Raw genomic sequence first — 24,794 nt, 5'->3', positions numbered from 1 at the left:
GTTCTGATTTTTCCCCAAAATATATATTGATAATCTTTTGAAAATTGAGACGAAAAAATAATATATCGCAAAATAAGATTTAAAAAAAAAAAACACTCAAAAAACCAGAGATATTCCTTCTTTTAGTGAATTTATTTCAATAAAGCTGAAAAATACAGGATATGAGTTTTTACAATATACTTCATTTTATATAGATCTAGAGAGAGGGGGAGATAGAGAAAAAGAGAGAGAGGTTTTGAAATTTCCTTGTACGATATATCTGGACCATTTAAAGGCCACCTGCGAGAAAATACGAGATTTAACTTTTGCATAGCAACCCAACGCTGGATATTGACAATTAAAAAAGGTTCTTTTTTCCTTTTGCCACATCTGGGTAAGGATATGCTGACAAATCTGTTATTCGATACTGTTTGATATTTTGTTTCCTCACCATGAAATGTAATTTGTTCAAATCAATGAAAAATGGCCTCAACAGAACTTTGACTTAGAATATTTTAGCTAGAATTTTCTCTATTCTTACCTCTCAAATTACAATGTACTCACTGTACTTTACTTTTCAGATATAGCGTCATGTCTGACATTCATTCGACGGCCTATAGGTATGATGCTGTTTGCACGGAACTTGGAGTTACTCCTAACCCTTATGTTGTGAAAATGCTCGAGAAGGAGAAGGAAGAAACCATGTTGTAAGTCTGAGCCAGATTATGTTTCGGATCATACAGATCAAACCATCACGGGATAGTTACATCAAAATGTTGGGACATTTGTGCACGTTTGTCCAAAAATTACTTTATTTTAAAGCTGGATTTCTTTAATTATTGAAATGTTATAATTCATTTATAATATTGATACTACCAATTAGGTACCCGTTTTACACGATTTAACCCAGAATTACTAGCATGTGTAAGAAAATTAACAAATAAGAAAAATTTGCAGATTTTCTGTAAATCTTTCAAAGACTACTGGTACTAAACTGTGCATGCAAAAGTTTTTATTTGATATTCCCTTTGTTTACCAGTTATACAGACTTCCCTATCTTGAATTAACATGTATGTGATATTTATGTTTGATTATTTGCAATTATCACTTTGATTTCTAATCTTATCACAATTTTGAATTACTGTGCACTCACAGAATGAAACAGAAAGGGTAAGTATGGAGACACTGAATTGGTTAATACCCTAAACACCTTTTTTAACATCCTGTGACATTCTCATTTGAAGAATTATGGATTTGGATATGGTATTTTCTTTCATCAACATTATATTTTTTAAAAAAAGACACACAAAATAAGAAGATACAAGATGTACCACATAATAAAATTGTTGATGAAACATGTGCATTTTTCCAATTCCATACTTCTTTAGTTGATGATATGGTGTTTTTGTAGCATTTCCCTTCCATGATTAACTGATTTCATTCTCTGCACATTTTAAAATCAATAAATACAAATGATATGGTGATAAACTAACAAATGAAGCAAATTTTTATTACTACTATAATTATGTTAAGTCCATTTTCAATTCAGATATTGTCTTAGCACAACTTAGCTTGAACTGTTTACATTGAAGACAACAAACAATACTTAACCATTTAAATACATTATGTATAGATAAATTCCTTACAGAGAAAATACATAGTTTCATTATTTAGTGATGAAATCAGTTTCAGCTCTTAGATATTACTATGCATGAATAAGATATGTGATAACTTGCATGAATGCATGATTATAGCATAGAGTCTTCATGCTACTGAAAATCTGTAGTATTAAACACAAGAAAATGACAAGAATATAATGTAAATATTCTGCATGTCTGGGCAACTACTCCTTTTCCCCTTGGTTCTACCTTTTTTGGTGAAGACTTCTTTTCTGTCAATAGTTCAATTGGAGGTGGTCGAGACAGCCAGTTCAGGTATACAAATTTCCAGTGAAACTTTCCTAAATCTTTTCCACACCAATAACAGTTTGAAGTTGCAATTAGTCCCGAAACATTTATGTGTATATATATGATAACACAAATTCGAATAATTCAACATTGTCTTTATAAAACATTTCCTCTTAATATTATGATTTAGCAGAGAACATTTAACTTAATTGTCTGTATGTGAAAAAGATCCCTTCCTTTCCCTGGCCTTTTGTTGCATGTGTTGTCAAAAAATGTATTCCAGGCGGCTGCCATGTGTATTGCATCCTTAAAGGATCTTATATATGTAAAAATGGACACATGGTCAAAAATTTGTATTCATACAAAACCATTTCAAAAATAGGACATATCCAGAAGGGAGGTTACTGGGTTAACAAATGAGAGAGAGGGACGGAGAGAGAGAGAAGCTACATTGAATTTATTAATGCCAATGATCGAGTAATATCTGTAGTGCCTGTTTGACTATTTATGGTTATTTTTGTGAAGGAAAAAAGGTCATATAAATATGTGAAAGGAATGTTTAATTCTATCATATTGCTTTTGAATAAGGCCAAAGTAATATATATGTGTGTTTCCGGTTTCCCGACCCTTCCTAACTTTTTGTTGCCGACCCTAAATGTCTCATTAATGATATACATGTAGGTAAAAGAAAACAAAACTCCTGAATTTTGATAATTTTTTTTTTTTTGCATTCGAGTTTCTCTGATTTACATTTTACTACTATTGATCTTCAAAATGTGTGAGAAGTATTTGTAATGTATATAGACCTGTATTGAAAGTGTATCAAACACCAAGATTTCAAATAAAATGTTTTACCCTACCTAATTTTTTGAAAAGGGGAGTGAAATAGGAAACACACATATATTTTACTTTGGCCTAAAACAAAATAGTATAGGCTATTGCCTTCATCAAAGAGCCTCCTTAAAAAAAACCCCAGATAGATCCACCCTAACTATTTTCCAAGCAGGATAAATGAGCTAGATTCTTTAAGGATGCAAACTTTTATGATATCTGCAATGAATCAGTTCTATCCAAACATTCCTTGAAGTGTGAGTTGAACAAATTGAATTCAACTTAGAGAATTGATTAATAATCATTAATAACAAAACATGCTAGATTAATTTAATCAGTAATAATACTTAACAATATAGATTATGATAACATAAAAAAAACATTAGATAAAATTACTAAAATCTTAAGTGTGTTGTGCATTTGATTTGCCATTTCTATAACATATTAATGTAAATGCCATAAGCCTGGTGGGTATATGATACTGAAAACATTCTAATGGAAACATTTTTATGCTCCTATATCGAAAATGGGTGCATATTGCTTTTTGTCCTGTCTGTCCAAAACTTTGAATGGTAAGTGATAGGGCTCTTATAGTTTATATGTACATTTTTTGTAACAAAACCTTACTTAGACACCAAAGATTTTGACATTGCGACCTTGACCTTGGAGTTTTGCCTACTTTTATGAAAAGTTAACATGTGTAATATCTTCTGACCTATTTAAGGTATTAGGGCTTTCATATTTTGAATATGTAGACTCCTTGTGACAAGACTTTTCATTTGATGCCATGATCTTTGACCTTGATACCTTGACCTTGGAGTTTGAGCCAAATTTGAAGTTCCAAAATTTTAACCTTGCTTATAACTTCAGAATGGTGAGAGATTAAGGGATCTTGTATTTCATATGTGCATTTCTTTGGTACCAAAAACTGCCGCGGCGGCCTAGTGGTTAGAGTGTTCGCCCCGCACGCGGAAGGCCGGGGTTTGAATCCCAGCCGCGACAGACCTAAGTCGTTAAAACAGGTAGTGACAGTTCCATCGCCAAATGCTCGGCATCAAATGTGAATGTCACGGGTCTTCGGAGATGATCTTAAAAACCGATGTTCCGTGTCGCAGTAGGTGTGGCACACTAAAAAACCCTCACTGCTCAAAGGCTGTAAGCGCCAAGCAAAGGCCTAAATCTGAAGCCCTTCACCGGTCTTGGTGACGTCTCCATATGAGTGAAAAATTCTCGAGAGATACAATAAGCAAGATACAATCAATCAATCTTTTGGTACCAAAGTGTTTTACATTGTGACCTTGGGAGTATGACCTAACTATTTAAAAGAAAATTTAACCCAGGCAATATCTCCTGAACTATTTCAAGTATAAGGCTTTCATAATTATGTGCAAATTCCTTATGACAATTAAGACCTTTCATTTAAAGTTTCTTTGTTGCCTTATAGGTACAACTATAATGTTTCATAAACACATTTTGTTGAATAAGGAAGTGATCCAATATAAGGTCAAGGAATTATCCCTTTTTGAAAAATGAAATATCTATTGTGTATTACAAACAAGCATATAGACATGGAATTACTTCAGGATTTGATGAAAAGAATCACTACACTTCCCAGTGCCAGATGGCATATTTTAATTGACCTTGTACTTCCTTGAATTTGTTGATAAGGAAATCTCTTTCAGAATGATATGTGGAGTGAAGAATTCATTCATGTACATTGAATTTTAAATAGTGAATTCAAAGAAAATATGCACCTGTACCTCGCTGGGAACAACCAGCTGTTGACAGACAAGCGGCTGGTAGACCAGGACATGGTGGCTCTGTACAAGACATTACAGAACAACCTGTATGTCACAAGTATAGACCTGAGGTTCAACAACATCACAGATGAAGGAGCGAAACACATAGCTAAACTTATTGAGGTTTGTTTTCACGGTATATTGGGATATTTTTGCCCCATATCCATTTCACAAATGAATGACAGACACTTATGCACACTTGTACATTCTGAATTTGTCTCGTTATAGACTTTATTGTTATTAAGTAATACATGTAGCTTTTGGCATGCCATTTTTACATTTATTCCTCTTTAAGGATATCTCATGAATTTTATAAGATATCTTATAAAAGTTATAAGATATCTTCTAAAGTTTATGAGATATCTTATATCTTTATAAGATATCTTATAAAAGATATATGTCATTTGAGATATCTTATATTTTTTTTCTTTATAGGGTACGCATCTCATTAAATATTTGAGATATCTTGAATAATATACAAGATATCTCATAAACTTTGAGATATCTTATAAAAATTCATTGGAGCATTCATGTCCTATGGACATATTTCTTAGATTATAGTTTAATTAAAAAAAATGATGTACATGTACAATGAAAACTGTGGGGATAGAATACATAACTCCATTGATTTGCATTATTTTTGTAGGAGAGTGCAACTCTGAGGGATATTAATCTGATGGGAAATGACATTGGTCCCGAGGGAGGAGAGTTCCTGGCCAAATCACTGCAGGTCCATAATTCTGCTGTTATAATAATTAATAAACATCAGATTGGTCAGTTATCAAGAGTACAGCATTTATCAATCGATGCATATATTATGGGTTTTTTTTTAATGAGTTTTAGCTACAAATTTAAATAATTCTTTTTTTTTCAGAACAATGAAAGTTTGAAAGCGTTGAGATTAACTGGGAACAAGATTGGCAACAGAGGTGGCATGGCATTTGCTCAGGTTTTACAAGTCAACACGACCCTAGAGGCTCTAGATGTTGCAGACTGTGATTTGGTATGTATTCGTAAATTTGATCTCTCAGTCAGTCAGTAACTAACATGTATATATTAACAAATGACAAAATTTTCAATATTTTACCTATTTCTTGTTTTATTTGTTTTTATGGTTTCTGTGGTTTAATGCTATCAAATTCGATGATCAAATTTCTTGTAAATAGAATTTGATAATGTTATAGCAGACTTACTATCAATACTTTTATTTTTTCCAGACAATTGAAAGTACCATTGCATTATCAACGGTCCTTTACCAAAACAAGACTTTAAAAGCACTCAATATCAACAGACCACTTTTATTCACTCATCAAGAGGAGACCACTGTTCACTATGCCAAGATGCTAAAAGTAAGATTCTGACTCCATGACTTACAAGGATATGGGCATAACACAAATTCGTACCTAAAGCATGTATTATTCTATGTAATTTGTTGTTTCATCTATTTGTTGGTCTTTTAATGTATCACAATGAACACCTGGAGACTGATTTACTTTACCAGTGTAAATGTCTTCCTTCTAGGTAAACACAACAATAGAAGAAATCCACTTACAGAAATATGACATGAGAGATTTCGGGGCAACTCGTCTTGCTGAGAATTTGATGCAGAACATGTCCCTTAAATACTTGAACTTAAGCTGGTATGGTATCCATGTTTTAAAGAATTAAATTTCATTCTTGAAAATACATAAGGGTATGAACTGGGACACTAACTTAAAATAGACATACTATATCTAAATATCAAGATTCCTACAAGCATTGTTTACAACTGCCACGAGTACATTCTTGAGGAAACGACTATCATTACAATTTGTAAAGATATCTAAGGAAAAATATATATTTCCTAACTAGGCATACTTTCAAATGCAAGATCAAACTGTATGTATTTCACAGTAAAACTCGAATATAGCGAACACGGATATAGCAAAATTACGGCTATAGCAAAGTAAAATTGATTTCTCCGGCAAATTCGTGATATATTTTGTATAAAAATTTGCGTCTATAACGAACATGGATATAGTGAATTTACGGATATAACAAAGTAAATTTCTATTCCCCTTGAATTACAAATGATCGTAAAATCGCCTTTTATAACAATATTATTTTTTTTCATTTTAAACTCGTTGTGATTTTTAACAATCACTTTCTCTTGCCATAAAGGATCCACACTTATTACGAAATTTCTCCTTGTATTTTTTCACAAGAGTTTGTTAATGCAAAACAATACTTACACATACGTTTAGCAAATATACTATCGGTATTGTTTACTATTCTCGTTAATTAAATTTGAAGTTTGATTGCATTTATTTCATCATACACTCCTTTATTTGTGTAAAGCAAGAAGTAAATGACAAATGCATTTGACTGTATGTATTGCACATAACTTTGTTGACATTTTTCTTTCGACATGTTCTTGCTATATTAGAGTTTTCCTGTATATAGAATTATGCATACAGTCACTCCACTCTTTACTGACAGTTAAAGCTTCTCCAATTCCTAGTAACTTTGACATGTTTGTGGGGTATCACACTTTCATATCTGGATAGTACAGATAGCTTCCTTAATGAAATACTTTTTGATCCTTTGTTCACATATAGCAACAGCCATTAAATTTATACATAAAAATGTCTTTAACTCCAATAATTCTTGTTTGCATTTGAATGCTTACATTGAAATTTACAGCAATAGAGTGACTAGGGATGGTGCATTGGAGCTTGCCAAGGTACTGAAGGAGAATACTGCCATTGAGATTCTGGATCTTGGCTACAACAGACTGGAGGATGATGGGGCTTGTCACATTGCAGAGGCTCTCAAAACATTCAACACAAATCTTCAAACGTAAATACATGTACATTTAAATTCTTAACTTAAGGGATTGTGTTTTTCTTTGTGCTAAGACAATTCATTTCTAGTCATATGGTGACATGCTTATTAGCATGTGTGTAACCGACATACTGAGTGCTCTAAATGCATAGTGGGCATTGTTTGATTTCATGTTCCATATTTCTATATTATAAAGCATATCAATTAACTTGGAACGAGGTCTTAATTTCTAATGCCAATATTTTACTCTTCGCATTTTTAGACTTGTGGTATCATCTAACAACATTGGAAACAAAGGCCTGTGTGCATTAGCTGATGCCCTGAAGGTCAACACATCTCTGAAGCAGATCTTTATTTGGGGGAACAAACTAGAGGAACCAGCCACCATTGTAATTTTTCTTTCATTGTTCTTAAACCTATAGGTCAAGTAAATTAATGAAGTGCTGATAGATTACTTCAGTTATGCTGATACACTTACTGTTATTAGCATAATAATATCTGTGGTGACTATCAGATACCAAATATTATACCAAGTTTCTATTCAATCCTATTCACTTGTTTAAAATATTTCCCATGCATATTAATTTGATTTTGATCATTTTCAACATTAATTCCTGATAACTCTCGTTTTAAAGCAAAATGTAATTAATGGGATATTTCTCAGCAACGTCATGCACTAAGTATGTCATGCACTAAGTATCGTCAATTTTTGCAGGCTTTTGCTAGTTTACTTGAAAGTGGCAGAATTAAGCCTGAAGATACAGACATTCGTGCTTATGTAGTGGATGGAGTTACAAAACTGTGTGAAGTCAATCACTCTATCCGTAGACATTTTTACTACGCTCCAAGTTATGGTGATGACGTTCCTAGCTGGCAGCCCAGGGGACAAAACCCTAGGGGGTCAGATGTTGTTGCAATCAAGAATTTGACCACATATTAGATGTCATCTTATATCTCAGACCGTCCATAATTATTCTTGCTCATTTTCTGTAATATACTCATTTTACAAAGCATTATATCATATACATGTAGATAATATGACTTGAATTTGTAACGAGACATTGCACACAGGCATAAGCATACTGCTCTGCAAAATGTGTGTTGAGTATGTTGTATGACTTTCATGTAAAGAGAATCTGTAAATATTGTACATACATTTATTTTCAGTAAATGCCAATTGTACATTTGTAAATTAAATTATGAAATACATTTATCTTCCAATCCACATTTTTTGACAATATAAAATTTTGTCTCACACACGGAGGTCAATGTATTGTGGACACATGATAATGGTGGCATCAATGTTTGATTGGTTCGAAACATAACAAAAGACAATGGTCTGTCGAGAAATGTCTTTACTTCCTCCCTGTTGTGGCTGACTGAGGATAACGGAACATAAACAGAAAATCAACTTCATTTTGTGTAATACAACTCTCTCTCCCTCTCTCTCTCTATGCATGTAACTTTAAGAACCACATCCACTAAATTTAGTAAGATGCATTAAATGTGATGATCAAGATTTCTTCATGTCAAGTTTAAAGCCTCCTTGACACATCTTACAATGGTAGAGACTTCTGCCATTGCTCCAAACCCTGTAAAATAAACAGTTTCCATTGTATTTCATAAAGTATAGGTTGCAAGATCTATTATATTATTGATAAAGATCTTCATGTCAATGTTCATTTAATTTTCCTCAATCTCAGTAGGTGCATTTAAAACTAGACTGGACTGAGTATTTCAGTAATTCATCACAAATATGACTGAGATTCAACTACCATTTGGGTGAAATTTTATTCAAGGTCTGAGAATCTAGTAATTGAAGGCTGCCTCCATATTTCAAAACATCATAAACAAGAAATGTACAGGAAACATGTGTGCCTCCCGACAATATTGTAAAGGACTTAACTTTAAATTTAGAATGTCTGCAATGAAGTGAAAAATATGGTTAATCTACTATTGAGGGGCAACCACAATACTAAGTCTTTTTTTCATCAAGATACTGAGCAGACATTTCCAAATCATCAGTCATTTGAATCTTGACATTGTGAGTTGAAGACTAATGGGGGTCATATACTCCTCAGAGGTACCAGTGTATTAGTTTCAAGTTGGTCATCAACGGGTGTAGGAGATATTGAGTGAATAATATTTTCTTATATTCAGAGTAGTTTGACCTTGTGACCTATAAATCAACAGGGATGATCTACTGTTTAGGATGTACCAGTGTATGAAGTTTGATGTCTATCGAGCAAAGTGTTCTCACATACTCGGTGAACAGTATCTTCATATGTTCAGAGTAGTTTGACTTTTAACCTTGTGACCTTGAAATTAAATCGAGATCATATATTCATTAGGAGGTACCAGTATATCAAGTTTGATGTCTATCAAAAAAGGGTTCTCAAAATATTGAGTGGATAATATCTACATAAGTCCAGAGTAGTTTGACCCTTGATCTTTGAGTGACCTTGTGACTTCAAATCAATAGGAGTCATTTACTCCTTTTAAAGTAGAACCATTGTACCAAGTTTGATATCTGTCGAGCATAGAGTTCTCATGATATTTAGTAGACATCTTTCTATGTCCATTTTTACCTTTGACCTTGTGACCTCAAAATCAGTAAAGGACATCTATTTCTTAAGAAGGTACTCTTCATCGTCATAATGGATGACTTCCTTTTCAAACATGAATGAAAATATAAATATCAGCAATAATTGTCTATTCATTTCCAATTTTGCCTAGCTGAGTAGCTCAGAAGGTTAGCATGTTGACTGCCGAACTGTAGATTGCAGGTTCAAGTCCAGCAAGGGTTTTAAATGTTTTTCTGATTGTTTTCTACTAAAATTGCATTTTTTGACAAACTAAAGTGAATTTGAAAGTTTTCAGTTTCAAAATATCATTGTACATATCCTCCACCTTTCATCCATATCAAATTTCTCTGGTGTAGCATTCCTCCCTAAGATGAACCAGTGTTCTACATTTGATGTATGTCAAGCAAAGAGCTCTCAAGATATTGAGCAGACATTACTGGTATCTTGCTATGTCTAGTTTGACCTTTAATCTTTGGCCAAGTGACCTAAACATCAATAGGATCATCTTACTCCTCAGGGTGTACCAAGTTTCATGTCTGTAAAGCAAAGGGTTCTCAAGATATTAAGCAGATAATGCTTTCCTATATCCAGAGAACTTTGACCTTTGACCATGATCTAAAAATCAATAAGGGTCATTTAATCCTTTGAACTAGTGTACCAAGTCTGATGTTTGTTAAGCAAAGGGTTCTAGAGATACTGAGCAGACAACACTTGGTCTGCTGACTGAACAACATACCGACTCAACAGTTGCAAACCAATATGCCCCCTTTTAAGGGGGGGGGGGGGGGGGGGGGCACATATAAATGTTCTATGATATGTTTTGAAACCAGCAAAATGTAAGGTTTCTTTCATTGTCAAACAAATCACATCAAGTTTTATAGCAAAAATAAATTGATGCTATCATCATTTTCTCTTTGAAATAAATGTACCAACTACATGGTCAAAACAGGATGACTTCAGCTTCAATCATCAACTTCCCATATTTATGTAGAAATATTCCATCATCATCTGGATGTGGTGTTTATGTCTCTCAACTGATTTAATTGCACAAGGGCATGTTCTGTGTATGATCAATTTTTAAGTCAAGACAACCTACTGACAAATAAGTTGATGCTACAGGGGTTTCTACCATCTTGTTTGAAGCCAGCATTTTGCAAATTCTATGGTTGTTATAATGATCTTATTTGCAAATATGACCTGTTGTTAGGTCGAATGCTGTCTGAATGCTTCATACGAATTGTTAGGCCATTCTTTACCTACTAATTTTGACTGTGGATAACCCCATTTACCTGATCAAGATAGACAACTCCCGGCCGGTCAGGTGGTGTGAATGGTCAACAAGGGATGCTCACTCCTCCAAGGCACATGATCGCACCTCTGGAGTGTCCAGGGGTCCATGTTTGCCCTATTCTTAACTTTGTATTCTTTATGGGATTTATGAGATTGATCACAGTTCATTATCTTCACTTTTCATTGACTTAGGTTTGGGATTACTTTTCACACAATTTTGAATTGAATGCCGAGTCAGACAATGCATTATAATTCACAACAGCTGGAAAGTACAAAGATTGATTGATTTATTGATTTATTGATTGATGTTTTCCGCCACACTCAACAATTTTTCAGTTATCTGGTGGTGCCCAGTTTTTATTGGTGGAAGAGAGAACCCAGATACAAAGTACCTGGGAAGAGACCACCAAACTTCCACAAGTAAACTGGGAAACTTTCTCACTTGCCGTCGTGAGCGGGATTTGAACTCGCACCGACCAGAGGTAAAAGAAAATACAAAGAAAGATGATTTTAACATCACAAGGGACTAGTTTGCATTTAATATCCTATGGTGAAATTTCTTATTTGGGTTGTGGATTTTCCATCAGTCACTTACCAGTGTCTCCACAAGCCAACTTCTTCTCTATACAGTGGATTTCTTGATAGCCATAGCTTTTTAGTGTCTCTATCTGTTGTGCTGTGATTGGGTGTTGCCACATGTAAGTGTTCATAGCTGGTGCAAAGTATAAAGGTTTATTCAGATCCCAGGCTCTCACTATACAAGTCTGTAACCAAAGGTATAAATAGAATATGTACAATTCTCACTATACAAGTCTGTAACCGAAGGTTAAATAGAATATGCACAATCTCCACTATATATACAAGTCTGTAACCGAAGGTATAAATAGAATATGTACAATCCTCCAGGGCTTGAAGCTAACTTTTTATGTCACCAGTCCAGTCGGACTGATGGGGTATAATTTCAACCAGTCCGCAGAAAATTTTACCAGTCCAACAGAGTTTTCCAGAAATAATTAAACTGTCGATCTCAGATAATATTGTAACACTTAAATGTGGGATTTATATTTATGAATCAGATTCGTCTGATATCTACAGATGGAAGCATGCCAAATGTGTGTATAAAATTTCATAAGTATATTTTCCAAAATGATGCTTTAGAAAATTAACCAGTCCCATCGGACTGACTAGAATAAATGTCAGTCAGTCCGCCAGACTTTTAACCAGTCACAGACTGACGGGCATATGTTAATTTCGAGCCCTGATCCTCACTATACAAGTCTGTGACCAAAGGTATAAATAGAATATGTACAATTCTCTCTATAAGTCTGTAACCGAAGGTATAAATAGAATATGTACAATCCTCACTATATATATACAAGTCTGTAACCGAAGGTATAAATAGAATATGTACAATCCGCCCTAAACATTTCTGTAAGCGAAGGTATAAATAGAATATGTATGATCCTCACTACACAAGTCTGTAACCAAAGGTATAAATAGAATATGTACGATCCTCACTATATATATATACAAGTCTGTAAGCGAAGGTATAAATAGAATATGTTCGATCCTCCCTAAACACGTCTGTAACCGAAGGTATAGATAGAATATGTACAATTGTCAACTGTCTCTATACAAATCTGTAACCAAAGGTATAAATAGAATAAGAATACAATCCTCTCTATAAAACTCTGTAACCAAGTCTGTAACCGAAGGTATAAATAGAATATGTACGATCCTATTTTGATTACCAGATATTGTGTTAGGTTAAATCAGAGGCAGTGGAGGATCGAAGCCCCCCCCCCCCCCTTAAAATTTTCAAATTTAAGGTAAATCTTGGTCTCTTCTTTAGAAAATGTAAATGATAAAAGAAGCAATAATTTCTTCCACTCTCGGAGAAATAAATGACAAAATCTTTTTTATTGAATTACTTTTATTGGCAGAACTTACATTTTTCCAAAAACCCTTAAAATTAGCGTCATTTGATTAATTTCACCTTATTGAAAATGACAGAAAATAGTAAAAATGACTACATAGGAGACATATTTCAAGCCCTATAAAATCTGCCACTGGGGGCCTCAAGAAGATCCCCAGGTCCCCGGCCCAATAAAGTTGCTCTCACCCTAACCGCAATTCCTGGATCCGCCCCTAAGAGGTATACATATGTAATGAAGATTAGTTACATCGTGTGGCAATTCGGTTGGTAGAGCACCCCATAGTCCGTGGGAGGTCGGGAGTTCATGTCCCCGTGCAATCTACACCTTTCTATTCATTTACATTTACACTGTGTACCCTTGTTTCATCATAGTAGAGCAGATGAAATGTTTGGGGAAAATTGTGCCACATGAATGAGATTGTCAGAGAATTAATAAAGATTCTTTACATCTTTTACTACATGCAATGACTCTCTTATTTCTCTCTCCCATTTAAAGGGAAAGGCAACCCAAAAATTTTTTACATGATAAATGATAGGATTAATCATATGATAAAGATTTGTCATATTATTCTTTGGATGTACGGCCTAGATAAGCTTCAGTACTAATTTTAAAACGTTAAAAATTGAAATTCCTGCCATTTATAGAGGCTGCCATGATGCAGAACTCTTTTGTATTCAAGACCACAAAAATCAATAATTTTGACATCACACCGTCTATTCTGGTTTTGATGAGATCAAAGATGTGCATGTGGTAGAATTTACGAATACATTGTAAATAGATGGATACCTTCCTATCAAGCAGTTAATCACACTAATGCGAAGGGGAGATGTGAAAAAAGTTTCTTCCCCCGAAATTCCTGACCCAACAAAGTTATTTGAAAAGAAAATTCTGTAAACTGTGAATCCATCATTTGCGTAATGACAAGTTGAGGTTTGAGACATTTACATGTATGAAGAAACGAGTACCATGTGCCTGGTCTGCGACTCGACTGAACATCTTCTTTTCTTAAATTCTTCTTGCGAGAGAACGGGCTCAAATCTATACGGCTCCAAACTTAACTGTTCGTGACTTGTCATGTTTACAGTGCTGCTGATGAAGCAAACCGGAACCGACGGTCTGACGTAATAGATTAAACTTCAATGGCCGCTCTCTTAGCGGCGGGTAATTTGAAATATAAGATAGATTAATATTGATTTAATTGTTAAGCAAGGATTTTTGTTGTTAAAGACTGTCATTTACGATATCAGTAAGTAATACTTTATTCATAAAGGCAACAATGTGGTTAGGGTTGCCTTTCCATATAAGTAGTATTAGACACAATGCAACATACTTCTGGTTGAGTTTCTTTCTTCTTCTTTTTTTTCTCTCGCTACCCTTACCAGCAAGTTGTCACAGATGCCATTAGCCATCTTGGCCAGCGTGTTACAGTCTATTGGGGCTATCACTAAGATGTCTGCCCATCTCCTTAAATCAATATGAAGAACTGGATCCTGCACACTTTTCCAAATCTGAGAAACAATATTTGGATTCTCATTTATTTTATGCTTGATAAAAACCAAATGGTAAGTGGAATGTGACGAGGTTTTTGAAAGATATCTGTCTGAAGATTATATTTACTGTTCACCAAAATTAGTGACAATGAAATCATTGAAATGTCCAGTGTACTAGAAAGTCTGAAGAGGTTTACAAATAAGCTTTTATAAGGATACATGTACTTGTGTATATATTAATTTTAGCATCCATTCCTTGTGACTTACCTCCCATTCATCTTTGTCTGTCAGGACTGGTACTTGAAGTGAGGCCTTGTCAAAAAAATGAAGCGCATGCTCAGTAGCCACTACTTTGATATCTACCTGTGGAATAGCAAGCAAGTATAATACATTAATTGATTGATGTTTTACGCCGTTTTGGCAATATTTCAGCCATTTTACGGCGGGAGTACATGGTAAAAATATTATGTATATATGGAAGATTCATAGTTGCAACCACCATCCCTTTCTTCCATTTCAGTATAATGACTCCCTCTCAAACTGTCAATTTCTGATTATTTTCACATGATCACCTTTTACAGTAAGGTCAACTAAACATAAGTCTGCTTGTCTGAAATTATTAAAGACCGTGGACCTGAAGGTAATTCAGCTGAAATGAAACTTGAATTTGATCTGTTAATCTACAGTATTAAAGAAAATCACCTCAATATATAACTGCAAGAAAAGACCCCCTCCCCCCCCCCCCCCCCCCCCCCCCCCCCCCCCCCCCCCCCCCCCCACACACACACACACAAGAAAAATTAACTAGCTGTCTAAGGGCCTCCTCTGAAAGTAAGTCAAGCACAGTGAAATTGAAACTTGACCTGTAACTTTTGATATTAGTTGCATAGTGAAGAAAGTCAAAAAGAAAAAAAACAAGTAAAGAAATAAAGAAAAGGATGATCAGTATGATGGAATGGAATATCATTTATCATTAAATCTAATCATCATTTATTTGCATTGCTAAAAAAAATTCTTTAAAAAAGCTCAAAGAAAATGATACCTTGTTATTGAAACATTGCAGCTCTTGAATTAATAAAGGTATTTTAATAGATGCAACACTCCCAGTGCATCCCACTAAAATCCTCTTCGTTTCTATCCCACTCATCAGGTAAATAGAAAGTGAAAGTGTAATCGGGTTCAGAAGTTCACTTCCGACAGAAACAAAATGACCTCGTTGGTTGCAGATGCTATGCAAACAGAACTGGGGGGTATTGTTGATTTGATAGCACAACTGTTTTCTTGAATTATAAATCTAAACGGTTTATTTAATTTCAATTACAAAACTGATGTCTGTTTCAAATGGGTAGCGCGTATGAGCGCAATGGCATGGGTAGTTCGAATTTTCTCGCCATTGCCTATAAATGTAAACTGTAATATGAAAATGAATTTATTTACTTGCAGCAAGAGAAGTATGGCCGAATAATGTCAAATTATATGAGCCATATCAAGGTGAGCTAACTGACACAACAACTTAGATATGAAAAGTATACATACATGTATGTGTAATTACATATTTTATAATATGTTATCCTGAAGGTGTTATATATATATATAAAATGCATTTTGTCTATAATAATAATAGAAGGGATCTTTACCATACCTCCTACCTCCTCCTATAGGTATAGACCCCTACTATTATCATCACAGTTAAAATTACCAGTTCCTGTGCTTCATGAAAAGTTCCTCACTTATTGAATCTTTGAGAGGTTGGGAACACTTCCCCTATAGCGAGATATTCTCGCTAAAACACAATTATCCCTCTTTAGTGAGAGAGTAAACATTACGATAAACAGGTGTTTTGGCGTCTTTATTGAAAATAATGGCAAATCCAGTGCAATGCTGAATAAGTGCGACACATACTCAACATGACCCGAATTGTTTCTATGAAATTGACAACACAGTCAAGAAATTGCATATCAAAGTTGCTGCGTAAAAGGGAAGCAGTCTGAAATCCAAGACACATCGTGAGTGTTTTTGTTTTGATTAATATATTTGCAGAAGTACATGTATCAGACATTTTAGCACTTTTTCTTCTTTTATTATTATTATTTTTATTCAGATAAAGGCACGTTAGACAAAGAATAACAACTGATATGACATAATATCACATAAAATAACACATTCTATAAATAATATCACATTTTGCATTTACAGTCACAGATTGGACTTTAAAATTGTCCCAGCACTAGGTTCACTTAAAAAACAAAATTAAATACTGCCCTTTATCTTGGATAACCCAAAAAAAGCCAACAGGCTTATTTCCATTGGGGTCCATTATAGGATATTGACAAAAAAATGTAAAAAATATACATGGTCACGTGAAACACGAAAAGATGTACTCCCTGGGTGTTTTTCTCGGTTGTACAGGATATATTTACTCTCGCTAGAGAGGGATCATCACGTTTTAGCGAGAATATCTCGCTATAGGGGAAGTATTTCCAACCTGTTTGATACAAGAGTACCATTTCCACAGAATATGTAATACTATGCAATGAAAATTCATTTCTTCTTTTATTGTTTTAGTACAAATTCACCCTTTTGGGATTTCTTTTTTTCTTATATTTATAATTTGTCGTATTGGGTCCCTGATTTATAAATAAAAACATTTTGTTCTATTCTATGAGTTTAAAAAATATTATTTGTGCCCAGGTCAAGCTGTATAAACACCTTTCTACTTGAGGCATGTACATTCTCTATATCTTTATACAGACAAACTTTCAACATGCAATTTCCGAGTTACCCAATAGTTATTTCCCTTTGTTGAACTCTTGCACAAGATGAGACGCAAAACATGTTTTCATATTCACGCAGTGGGTACAAATGCTTATTGCTGTGTTCATATATATTGCCTATAAAGGATGATAGCCAGATGCCATATTACAACCGCCCGCACTGCAGGGACACACATATTCATATACATGTAGTAAGTTTGAGTATTTGATAATAAAATAACTCAAACAAAAATCGACAGTCACCATCTCTCTTTGATAAAAGTATCACTTGTGTAGAAGAGTGAATAATGATTTCATATCTAACTCAATGGCTTAATTCAAACAAATTATTCTTGATAAGGTCAGTTTAATGTAGATACCAATGGCTGATATAAACAAAATTTACGCTTTCATAACTTTTTTGATCATTATTTACATAACCAGTCTATACTATAAATAATTGTAATAGGAAGAGAGAAAATGCAGCGGTCACCCAACTGACCGCTACACTATATTTAAATATTTTGTACCTACCCAACCGTTCAACTGAATACTGAACATACCTCCATCACAAAAGAGCTGATATCTGGAAAATACCTGTTTCTGATCAATTTTGATCATTCAAATAATGAAATCTTGGTAATTGATATGTTGATTTTTAACAACAATCTAGTAAAAATGCTAACAGGTAGTAGTGAGAAAATGCAGTCTGACACTGTGACACATCACCTGTCGGTGAAATATTGTTAGCCCAAAATAATTTGGTAGATATACCAAACAGCATTCAAGCCACATAATCAAATGAATTGAGACGAATGATAATTATACTCCATTTTCCTTTCAGCGGAGCAGATAGTCTTACCAGACTATGCTAGCTGTCTTGGTGTTCGAACATTTCTCAAAATGTGTAGTTTGCCATTTTCAAGAGAGTTACGAATAAATGCTGAGGAAATGTCACCATCAGGTATCAACTGGTATAGTGAATAAAGAGCATGAATCATTCTTAAACGTTGGAGATTAATTCTTTTGAAACAAGTATGCCATTTCTATATAACTTACAGTTACAAATGCTTATACTTAGTGATGTCATACACACACTGTCTGTACTTTTGATATTAAGAGAGTTATTTGATTATATTAGACTTGTACAATGTGACCGGTCACTAGACTTGTACAATGTGACCGGTCTTTAGACTTGTACAATGTGATCAGTCACTATAGACTTGTACAATATGACCGGTCACTATAGACTTGTACAATATGACCGGTCACTATAGACTTGTACAATGTGACCAGTCACTAGACTTGTACAATGTGACCGATCATTAGACTTGTACATTGTGACCAGTGAAGTGGCCTAGTGGTTAGAGTGTCCACTTCATGACTGAAAGGTCCTGAGTTTGAGTCCTGCTCATGTCTAGACTGCATCAGACTTAAGACCCCCCAAAAAATAGGTAGTGACTGCTCCTTTGCCAAATGCTCAAGGTAGAGAAGTGAATCGGATGAGACCTTAAAATCTGGGCAGTGGCATGATAAAGAACCCTAACTGCTGTGACCTTGAGATCTAGGCATACATGTAGGTCTATGTTGATGGCACTTCACATACAGCTGGTGATGTCTTGAAAAATTCTCAAAGGGATGTAGAACAAACAACTATAAAGCAAACAAAAAAAAATCAACTATGAAACAGAGTATGATTTAACTTAACATTTACCATTTACACAGGTTCTGTCCCCTTTCTTCAAGTTGGAGCATTTTTAGTGGCTGAGTTTAATCCAATAGTTGCATTTGTTGGCCTAAGGGTATGTTACGATTATATTAAGTAATCTAGTTTTCACAATCAAAATGATTTTAATAAGATATAGTAATTAAAATTGTATGTTTTTGTAACCATTTACCTAATGTGCTGGGTTTTCATTTTTAGCGCACCTGAGCTGAAAGCTCAAGTGAGCTTTTCTGGTCGCCTATTGTCCGTCATCTGTCGGTAAACTTTTCACATTTTTGACTTCTTCTCCAGAACCACTAGAGCAATTTCAACCAAACTTGGCCAAAAGCATCCTTGGGTGAAGGGCTTTCAAGTTTGTTCAAATGAAGGGCCATGCCCCCTTCAAAGGGGAGATAATCACAAAAATGCAAAAGGGTGGGGTTATTTAAAAAATCTTCTTTTTAAGAACCATGGAACCTGAAGAGCTGAAATTAACATGAAAGCTTACTGACAAGTGCAGATTCAAGTTTGATAAATCATGACCATGGGGGTAGGATGGGGTCACAATCGGGGATCAAAGTTTTACATACAAATATATAGGGAAAACCTTTAAAAATCTTCTCAAGAACCGCTGGGCTAGGAATATACAAATTTACATGAAAGCTTCCTGACGTAGTGCAGATCCAAGTTTGTTAAAATCATGGCCCCCGGGGGTTGGATAGGCCACAACAACGGATCAAAGTTTTACATGCAAATATGATGGTAAAATCTTGGAAGAACCACTGGGTCAGGAAAGTACAAATTTACATGAAAGCTTCCTGACATAGTGCATATTCAAGTTTGTTCAAATCATGGCCTCCGGGGGTAGGATTGGGCCACAATAGGGGATCAAAGTTTTGCATACTAATATATAGGGAAAATCTTCTCAAGAACCGCTGGGCCAAAGTTTACATTTACATGAAAACTTCATGACATAGTGCAGATTCAAGTTTGTAAAAATCATGGCCCCTGGGGGTAGATTGGGGCCACAATAGGGATCAAAGTTTTACATGCAAATATATAGGGAAAATCTTTAAATATGGGCCAATGTAACTCAAGTGAGCGATGTGGCCCATGGACCTCTTGTTTTAAAATTTACTATCAATGTATCATAAAAATAATTTCTGATTTATTGTAATTCAGGGATTCCAATTAAGTGCAGATTTGTCTGATACTGAGAGAGCAGAACTGAAAGCCTATTGTGCAATGGTGTCCAGTATTCTAGGAAATGCTGAGGTACATTGTAATTTTCACAGTGATACTACAATAATTACCAAAGATATGTGCATATGAATATGTTTGTTTCAAATTAGATAAAAATTCTAGACTGCGCAAAACCAATCACTCAGTGTGTTAGATCTTGACACTGGGTTCTCATTATCGGGGAAATTTTCACCTTTCTAATTAACACACATTGAAGTTAGATGTGTCCTTACCCATTTTGTCTGTTTAGAGCTACATGTATATGGAACTTTTTACTGGCACATTCTAAATTTGCATCTGTTCAGATTTAGAATTTATACTAGCTTGGTTTGAATTTTCATATTTTAGTGCAATTCATACTGGCCTGTTTTGAATTCATCCCATTCCACATAAACTGTTTAGGAGTTTAATTTACACTGGCCTGTTTCAGATTTTCTCTTTTCCACTTTGCCTTTATAAAGCTATATCATGATTTATACTTGCCCAATTGAAATTTACCTTGTGTGTGAGGAGGCAGAGAGAGAGAGAGAGAGAGAGGGGGGGGGGGTAATTTACCTGTTTAGAACTACATGTATATAGTTTACTTTTAACCTATTTCAAATAAATAGGAAAATAATGGGGGAAAAGCAAAACTACAGTTACTAGATTACAGGCAGGAGGCTGAAAAAATTGATTGTAACTCTCTATGCATTGTTTGTGCTAATCAATTTTCAAACAAATGTACAATATCAGAGGTGTTTATACAATGTATCTGAAGTACACTGTATAATGTAAAATATCAGAGGTGTTTATACAATGTATCTGAAGTACACTGTATAATGTAAAATATCAGAGGTGTTTATACAATGTATCTGAAGTATAATGTAAAATATCAGAGGTGTTTATACAATGTATCTGAAGTATGAATGTAAAATATCAGAGGTGTTTATACAATGTATCTGAAGTATAATGTAAAATATCAGAGGTGTTTATACAATGTATCTGAAGTATGAATGTAAAATATCAGGTATTTATACAATGTATCTGAAGTATAATGTAAAATATCAGAGGTGTTTATACAATGTATCTGAAGTATGAATGTTATCTTTGTTTCCTGTTACTGCTCTGACTTTTTTCATAATTGGATTAAGAAATGATTTTATGATATATTTTCAGAAATATCTTTCATGGAAGGTGGATACCATAGCAGTAGAGGTTTGTATTGGGGACTTTTTGAAACATTTATTTTGATTAGCCTGTTTAACTTTTTGATCTGCTGTCATACTTGGTTTAAAACATCTAAGGATGAATGAGAGACTCAATTTCAAATATTGAGCTTTTCTAATAGGAGTAACTAAGAATTAGAATCATCCTGTATTAAACCACTGGGCCAGAAATGGCAAAATATTCTGTAAAAATGTCCTCATGTGGTATAGAGCCTCATGTGTAGAAACAATATTACGATTACACTTGGTTTATCTCCAAACATTGTACAGTATATACGTAATAAAGATTCACGTTACAATCTACTAGTAATGGGTATTTTCTGCACTTTGAAATTTTTGTGATATATATATATATCCTTGGTATAGGCAAAATATAGGAAAAAATTCAGATGAAGATTTCACATTTATTCCAAAGCACTTTCGCTCTACGGCTCTTCAGTGGAATTTCTACGGCTCTTCAGTGGAATTTCTACGGCTATTCAGTGGAATTTCTACGGCTCTTCAGTGGAATTTCTACGGCTCTTCAGTGGAATTTTCAAAATTCCACTGAAGAGCCATAGAGCGAAAGCGCTTTGGAATAAATTTGAAATCTTCATCTGAATTTTTTCCTATATATATATAATATACATACATCTTTATAAAAGTTATAAAAGAGATAAACACAACTGAAGAGGGCTGGTATAAACACAGTCGAAATATTTCAAGAAAGTGTTTAGAGTTTTTTCTTTAATTTTACTTCTAAAAAAGAAACTTTATAAAATTATTTTATATAATATAATCCTATCCACAAAATTCTTCATGAAATGGAAAACTGTAGACACCTGTTATATGATAATGATTTTGTCACTGATTCTGCAGAATTAATTTAATAGGTTTGAAATAGACTTGTTACAAATGATTACATATAGCAGCTGATTAGTGTATAAGTTATCAATAGTAACTGATGACAGGTGACTAGACCGCGATGCGGATCTGTTCACCCATGGCCGCTCAACTGGATGATTCCGATGATGAAACAGAGGAGCATGATGTCACAACTGAATAGTGTGGGATGGGCTGATAAAAGTCTGGAGGAGGTGAGTCAAATTATTCATCAGTACCACTTTCAAAACATTGCAGTTTTCACAAACTCTGAATGGATTAGAAATTAAGAACTGTAATGTGCTTTCTGCAAGACAGACAGATAGATGGAGACTGGTTCATGTATGAAAATATTTTTTGCATTTAGAATTCCAAGCAGTCATAAAATTCATCCTAATTCATCAACTGATTTTTAGTTCACAGTAAGCTAATGTCCCACTGCTGGAGTCAGATGGCACACACAGCCAAGCTATACTTTTATAAATGGTCCATTTCTAACTACTAAGGCCAAAAAAAATATCTGTTTTGTTTCCTTACCCGACCTACCTGGACTTGAAGCTGCCGACCTTGATTTTTTCTATTTAAACCAAATTTCCATAAAAAATTGATTTCCAAATCAGAATTTGTTTTAATTCTGATCCAAGTTAGCTTATAAATTAAACAAAATGGCAGCTCCCAGTGGCATGGGAGCCAGCCTGGTTACTGTGATTAACATTCAAAGAATGCAGTCATAACAGTGAGATCATCATGATTATATAATTTTGTAACTCGGGTACTCTCTTGGATATTTATGGTCAATAGCATGAAGCTGGACCCCCGTTTTTAAGGTCATATCTGAAAGATTCATTCCCACACTTCTAAATCCCGAGAATTTAGAGGAGGAGGAATTTCTACTTTTTTTTACATCTTAGGTTTGATGCGGCCATGGCACAAGCAGGGTCTGAACTCACAACCTCCCGGTTATGAAGTGAATGCTCTACCACTGCAAGGATACTACACTTGTGGTGAAGGGTCTGGTTTCTTAACTTTTAGGTCTAAAACTCCGATATATACTTTAAACTATGCGTGATCAACTCTTTTTATTTAGTTCTTAGTGTAGGTTCTTGAAATTGTGTAAACCAACCCCCTAACAAAATAATGACTTTTTAAAAAAAAAAAAAAAAAAAACTACCTACCTGGGTTTTTTTTTTATCAGGAAACAAACATATATTTTGTTGTTTGGCCTAATCAAGAATTAACCCTACATAATTTAAGGATGATGCACCAATCCACAATTTAGATGCTGCATCTGACCTATACCGTATAGCGGTTTTTATCCGCATGTCTAAAATTTGGCAATTTGATTGTTCAAAGGTATGATAATAATTTTAGTGGAATAAATTTTGGCGGACAAGGAAGAGTTATCTCTCTTGCAAATATTGAAGTCGCATTTGGGTGCATATTTGGCGAGTGAAATTTTGGTGGAAAGCTACCTAACCGCTGAAATAAGCCAAATATATCACCCCGCAGGAAAAAACTACTATGCCGTATTTTATGCCCCTGTCAGGGAATGGCTGGGGCATATTGTGGTACCCTTTTCCATCCCGATTCAGTTTTTAGGTCACCTGAGTCACTCGGGTGACTTATTCCTATTGTTCCCTGCATCCCTGAGGCCTGGGTCAAAAACTGACAAAAATGGATAAGTTTTTAAAAACTCTTGTTCTTTACAACCACACATAAGTAAGAAAAGCTAAATTCATAGTCATGTAGAGCAAAACATGGTGTATAGTGTTTATGTGTAAAACATTTAGATGACATCTCTAGTGTTATTGATACTAAATTTAAACTAAATAGATATTTAAAGGAACTGGTAGCCCTTTACCAAAATTGTAAATTTCATGATTCCAGGTATAAGGTTGGAGCCAAAATGGCCATAGTGATTGTGTTTGTTAACAATTAAACTTTTTTGCTTCTTCTTGATAACTGCCCTTCCAATACGCCATTACGAGATTAGAGCTCCTCTGTGTAGGAGGTGAATTTAGTGGAACTTGAATGCCGAAGTGGGACATGGTGGACCTGATATAATAAGAATTCCATTTATTTAATTACTCCCTGAATACTTATCATTTACCTAGTTTGTGTATCAGTCGAATTCTGGTGATGAAACAGCGTATGAGCAACTTAACACATTCACTTATGCAGTGATGAGTATTTGTCCCACTACCGCATGTAAATGAATTGTTTCACACCTTGCTATACAGTAGAGTTCTGTAAAGGGAAATAACTTGGACACATTTCGAAATCATAGTATTCTTTTCAAATTTGTTATGAAGCATCTTTGAGAGAATGGGAATAAATTGTAAATTTCAGGACTCCTGCATCCATGGGACCTAAGGGGCAGAGCAAAA

The 24,794-nt window shown here is 34.4% G+C and overlaps 4 protein-coding genes across 5 annotated transcripts in view; 3 read left to right on the top strand and 1 right to left on the bottom strand.

The window, feature by feature from the left end:
* The window catches only part of LOC130054058 (uncharacterized), a 1,204,346-nt gene that overhangs the window by 322,215 nt on the left and 857,337 nt on the right, over nucleotides 1-24,794 (top strand). The gene's annotated exons all lie outside the window — the stretch shown is intronic.
* Nucleotides 256-8,548, top strand: LOC125679216 (leucine-rich repeat-containing protein 34-like). Of its 2 annotated transcripts, XM_056162333.1 has the most exons (11): nucleotides 256-373; nucleotides 561-686; nucleotides 1,135-1,149; nucleotides 4,450-4,639; nucleotides 5,163-5,246; nucleotides 5,391-5,519; nucleotides 5,734-5,865; nucleotides 6,038-6,156; nucleotides 7,199-7,354; nucleotides 7,602-7,728; nucleotides 8,055-8,548. In XM_056162333.1, exons 2-11 carry the CDS (start codon nucleotides 571-573, stop codon nucleotides 8,277-8,279), a joined length of 1,293 nt encoding a protein of 430 aa, XP_056018308.1. In that variant the 5' UTR covers nucleotides 256-373; nucleotides 561-570; the 3' UTR covers nucleotides 8,280-8,548. The 2 variants fall into 2 exon arrangements, with proteins under 2 accessions (XP_056018308.1, XP_048774214.1); XM_048918257.2 differs by lacking the exon at nucleotides 1,135-1,149.
* Nucleotides 8,483-15,825, bottom strand: LOC125679244 (phosphopantothenoylcysteine decarboxylase-like). Its single transcript, XM_048918298.2, has 5 exons — nucleotides 15,684-15,825; nucleotides 14,909-15,004; nucleotides 14,531-14,659; nucleotides 11,810-11,978; nucleotides 8,483-8,931 (listed from the first exon to the last, which is right to left on the bottom strand). The coding sequence occupies exons 1-5, from the start codon at nucleotides 15,786-15,788 to the stop codon at nucleotides 8,864-8,866; spliced, it is 567 nt and encodes a 188-aa protein (XP_048774255.1). The 5' UTR covers nucleotides 15,789-15,825; the 3' UTR covers nucleotides 8,483-8,863.
* The window catches only part of LOC125679225 (metaxin-2-like), a 13,863-nt gene continuing 4,877 nt past the window's right edge, over nucleotides 15,809-24,794 (top strand). The window contains exons 1-7 of the mRNA XM_048918277.2: nucleotides 15,809-15,891; nucleotides 16,085-16,132; nucleotides 18,239-18,358; nucleotides 19,120-19,196; nucleotides 20,282-20,374; nucleotides 21,497-21,535; nucleotides 22,497-22,622. Of these exons, the coding sequence (XP_048774234.1) occupies nucleotides 15,849-15,891; nucleotides 16,085-16,132; nucleotides 18,239-18,358; nucleotides 19,120-19,196; nucleotides 20,282-20,374; nucleotides 21,497-21,535; nucleotides 22,497-22,622 (546 nt within the window). The 5' untranslated portion in view covers nucleotides 15,809-15,848. The remainder of the gene's footprint in view (nucleotides 15,892-16,084; nucleotides 16,133-18,238; nucleotides 18,359-19,119; nucleotides 19,197-20,281; nucleotides 20,375-21,496; nucleotides 21,536-22,496; nucleotides 22,623-24,794) is intronic.

This window comes from Ostrea edulis, chromosome 1 (genome assembly GCF_947568905.1).
Source record: "Ostrea edulis chromosome 1, xbOstEdul1.1, whole genome shotgun sequence".
Taxonomy (NCBI): domain Eukaryota; kingdom Metazoa; phylum Mollusca; class Bivalvia; order Ostreida; family Ostreidae; genus Ostrea; species Ostrea edulis.
This window is presented reverse-complemented; position numbering and strand designations above follow the sequence as displayed.

Coding starts and splice junctions, on each gene's coding strand:
- LOC125679216 (XM_056162333.1), top strand. CDS start 571: ATGTCTGACATTCATTCGACGGCCTATAGGTATGATGCTGTTTGCACG. Junction 5,520..5,733: donor ATGTTGCAGACTGTGATTTG/GTATGTATTCGT, acceptor TATTTTTTCCAG/ACAATTGAAAGTACCATTGC. Junction 5,866..6,037: donor ACTATGCCAAGATGCTAAAA/GTAAGATTCTGA, acceptor TCTTCCTTCTAG/GTAAACACAACAATAGAAGA.
- LOC125679244 (XM_048918298.2), bottom strand. CDS start 15,788: ATGAGTGGGATAGAAACGAAGAGGATTTTAGTGGGATGCACTGGGAGT. Junction 15,005..15,683: donor TGCAATGTTTCAATAACAAG/GTATCATTTTCT, acceptor GCTATTCCACAG/GTAGATATCAAAGTAGTGGC. Junction 8,932..11,809: donor GTTGGCTTGTGGAGACACTG/GTAAGTGACTGA, acceptor TTTATTTTACAG/GGTTTGGAGCAATGGCAGAA.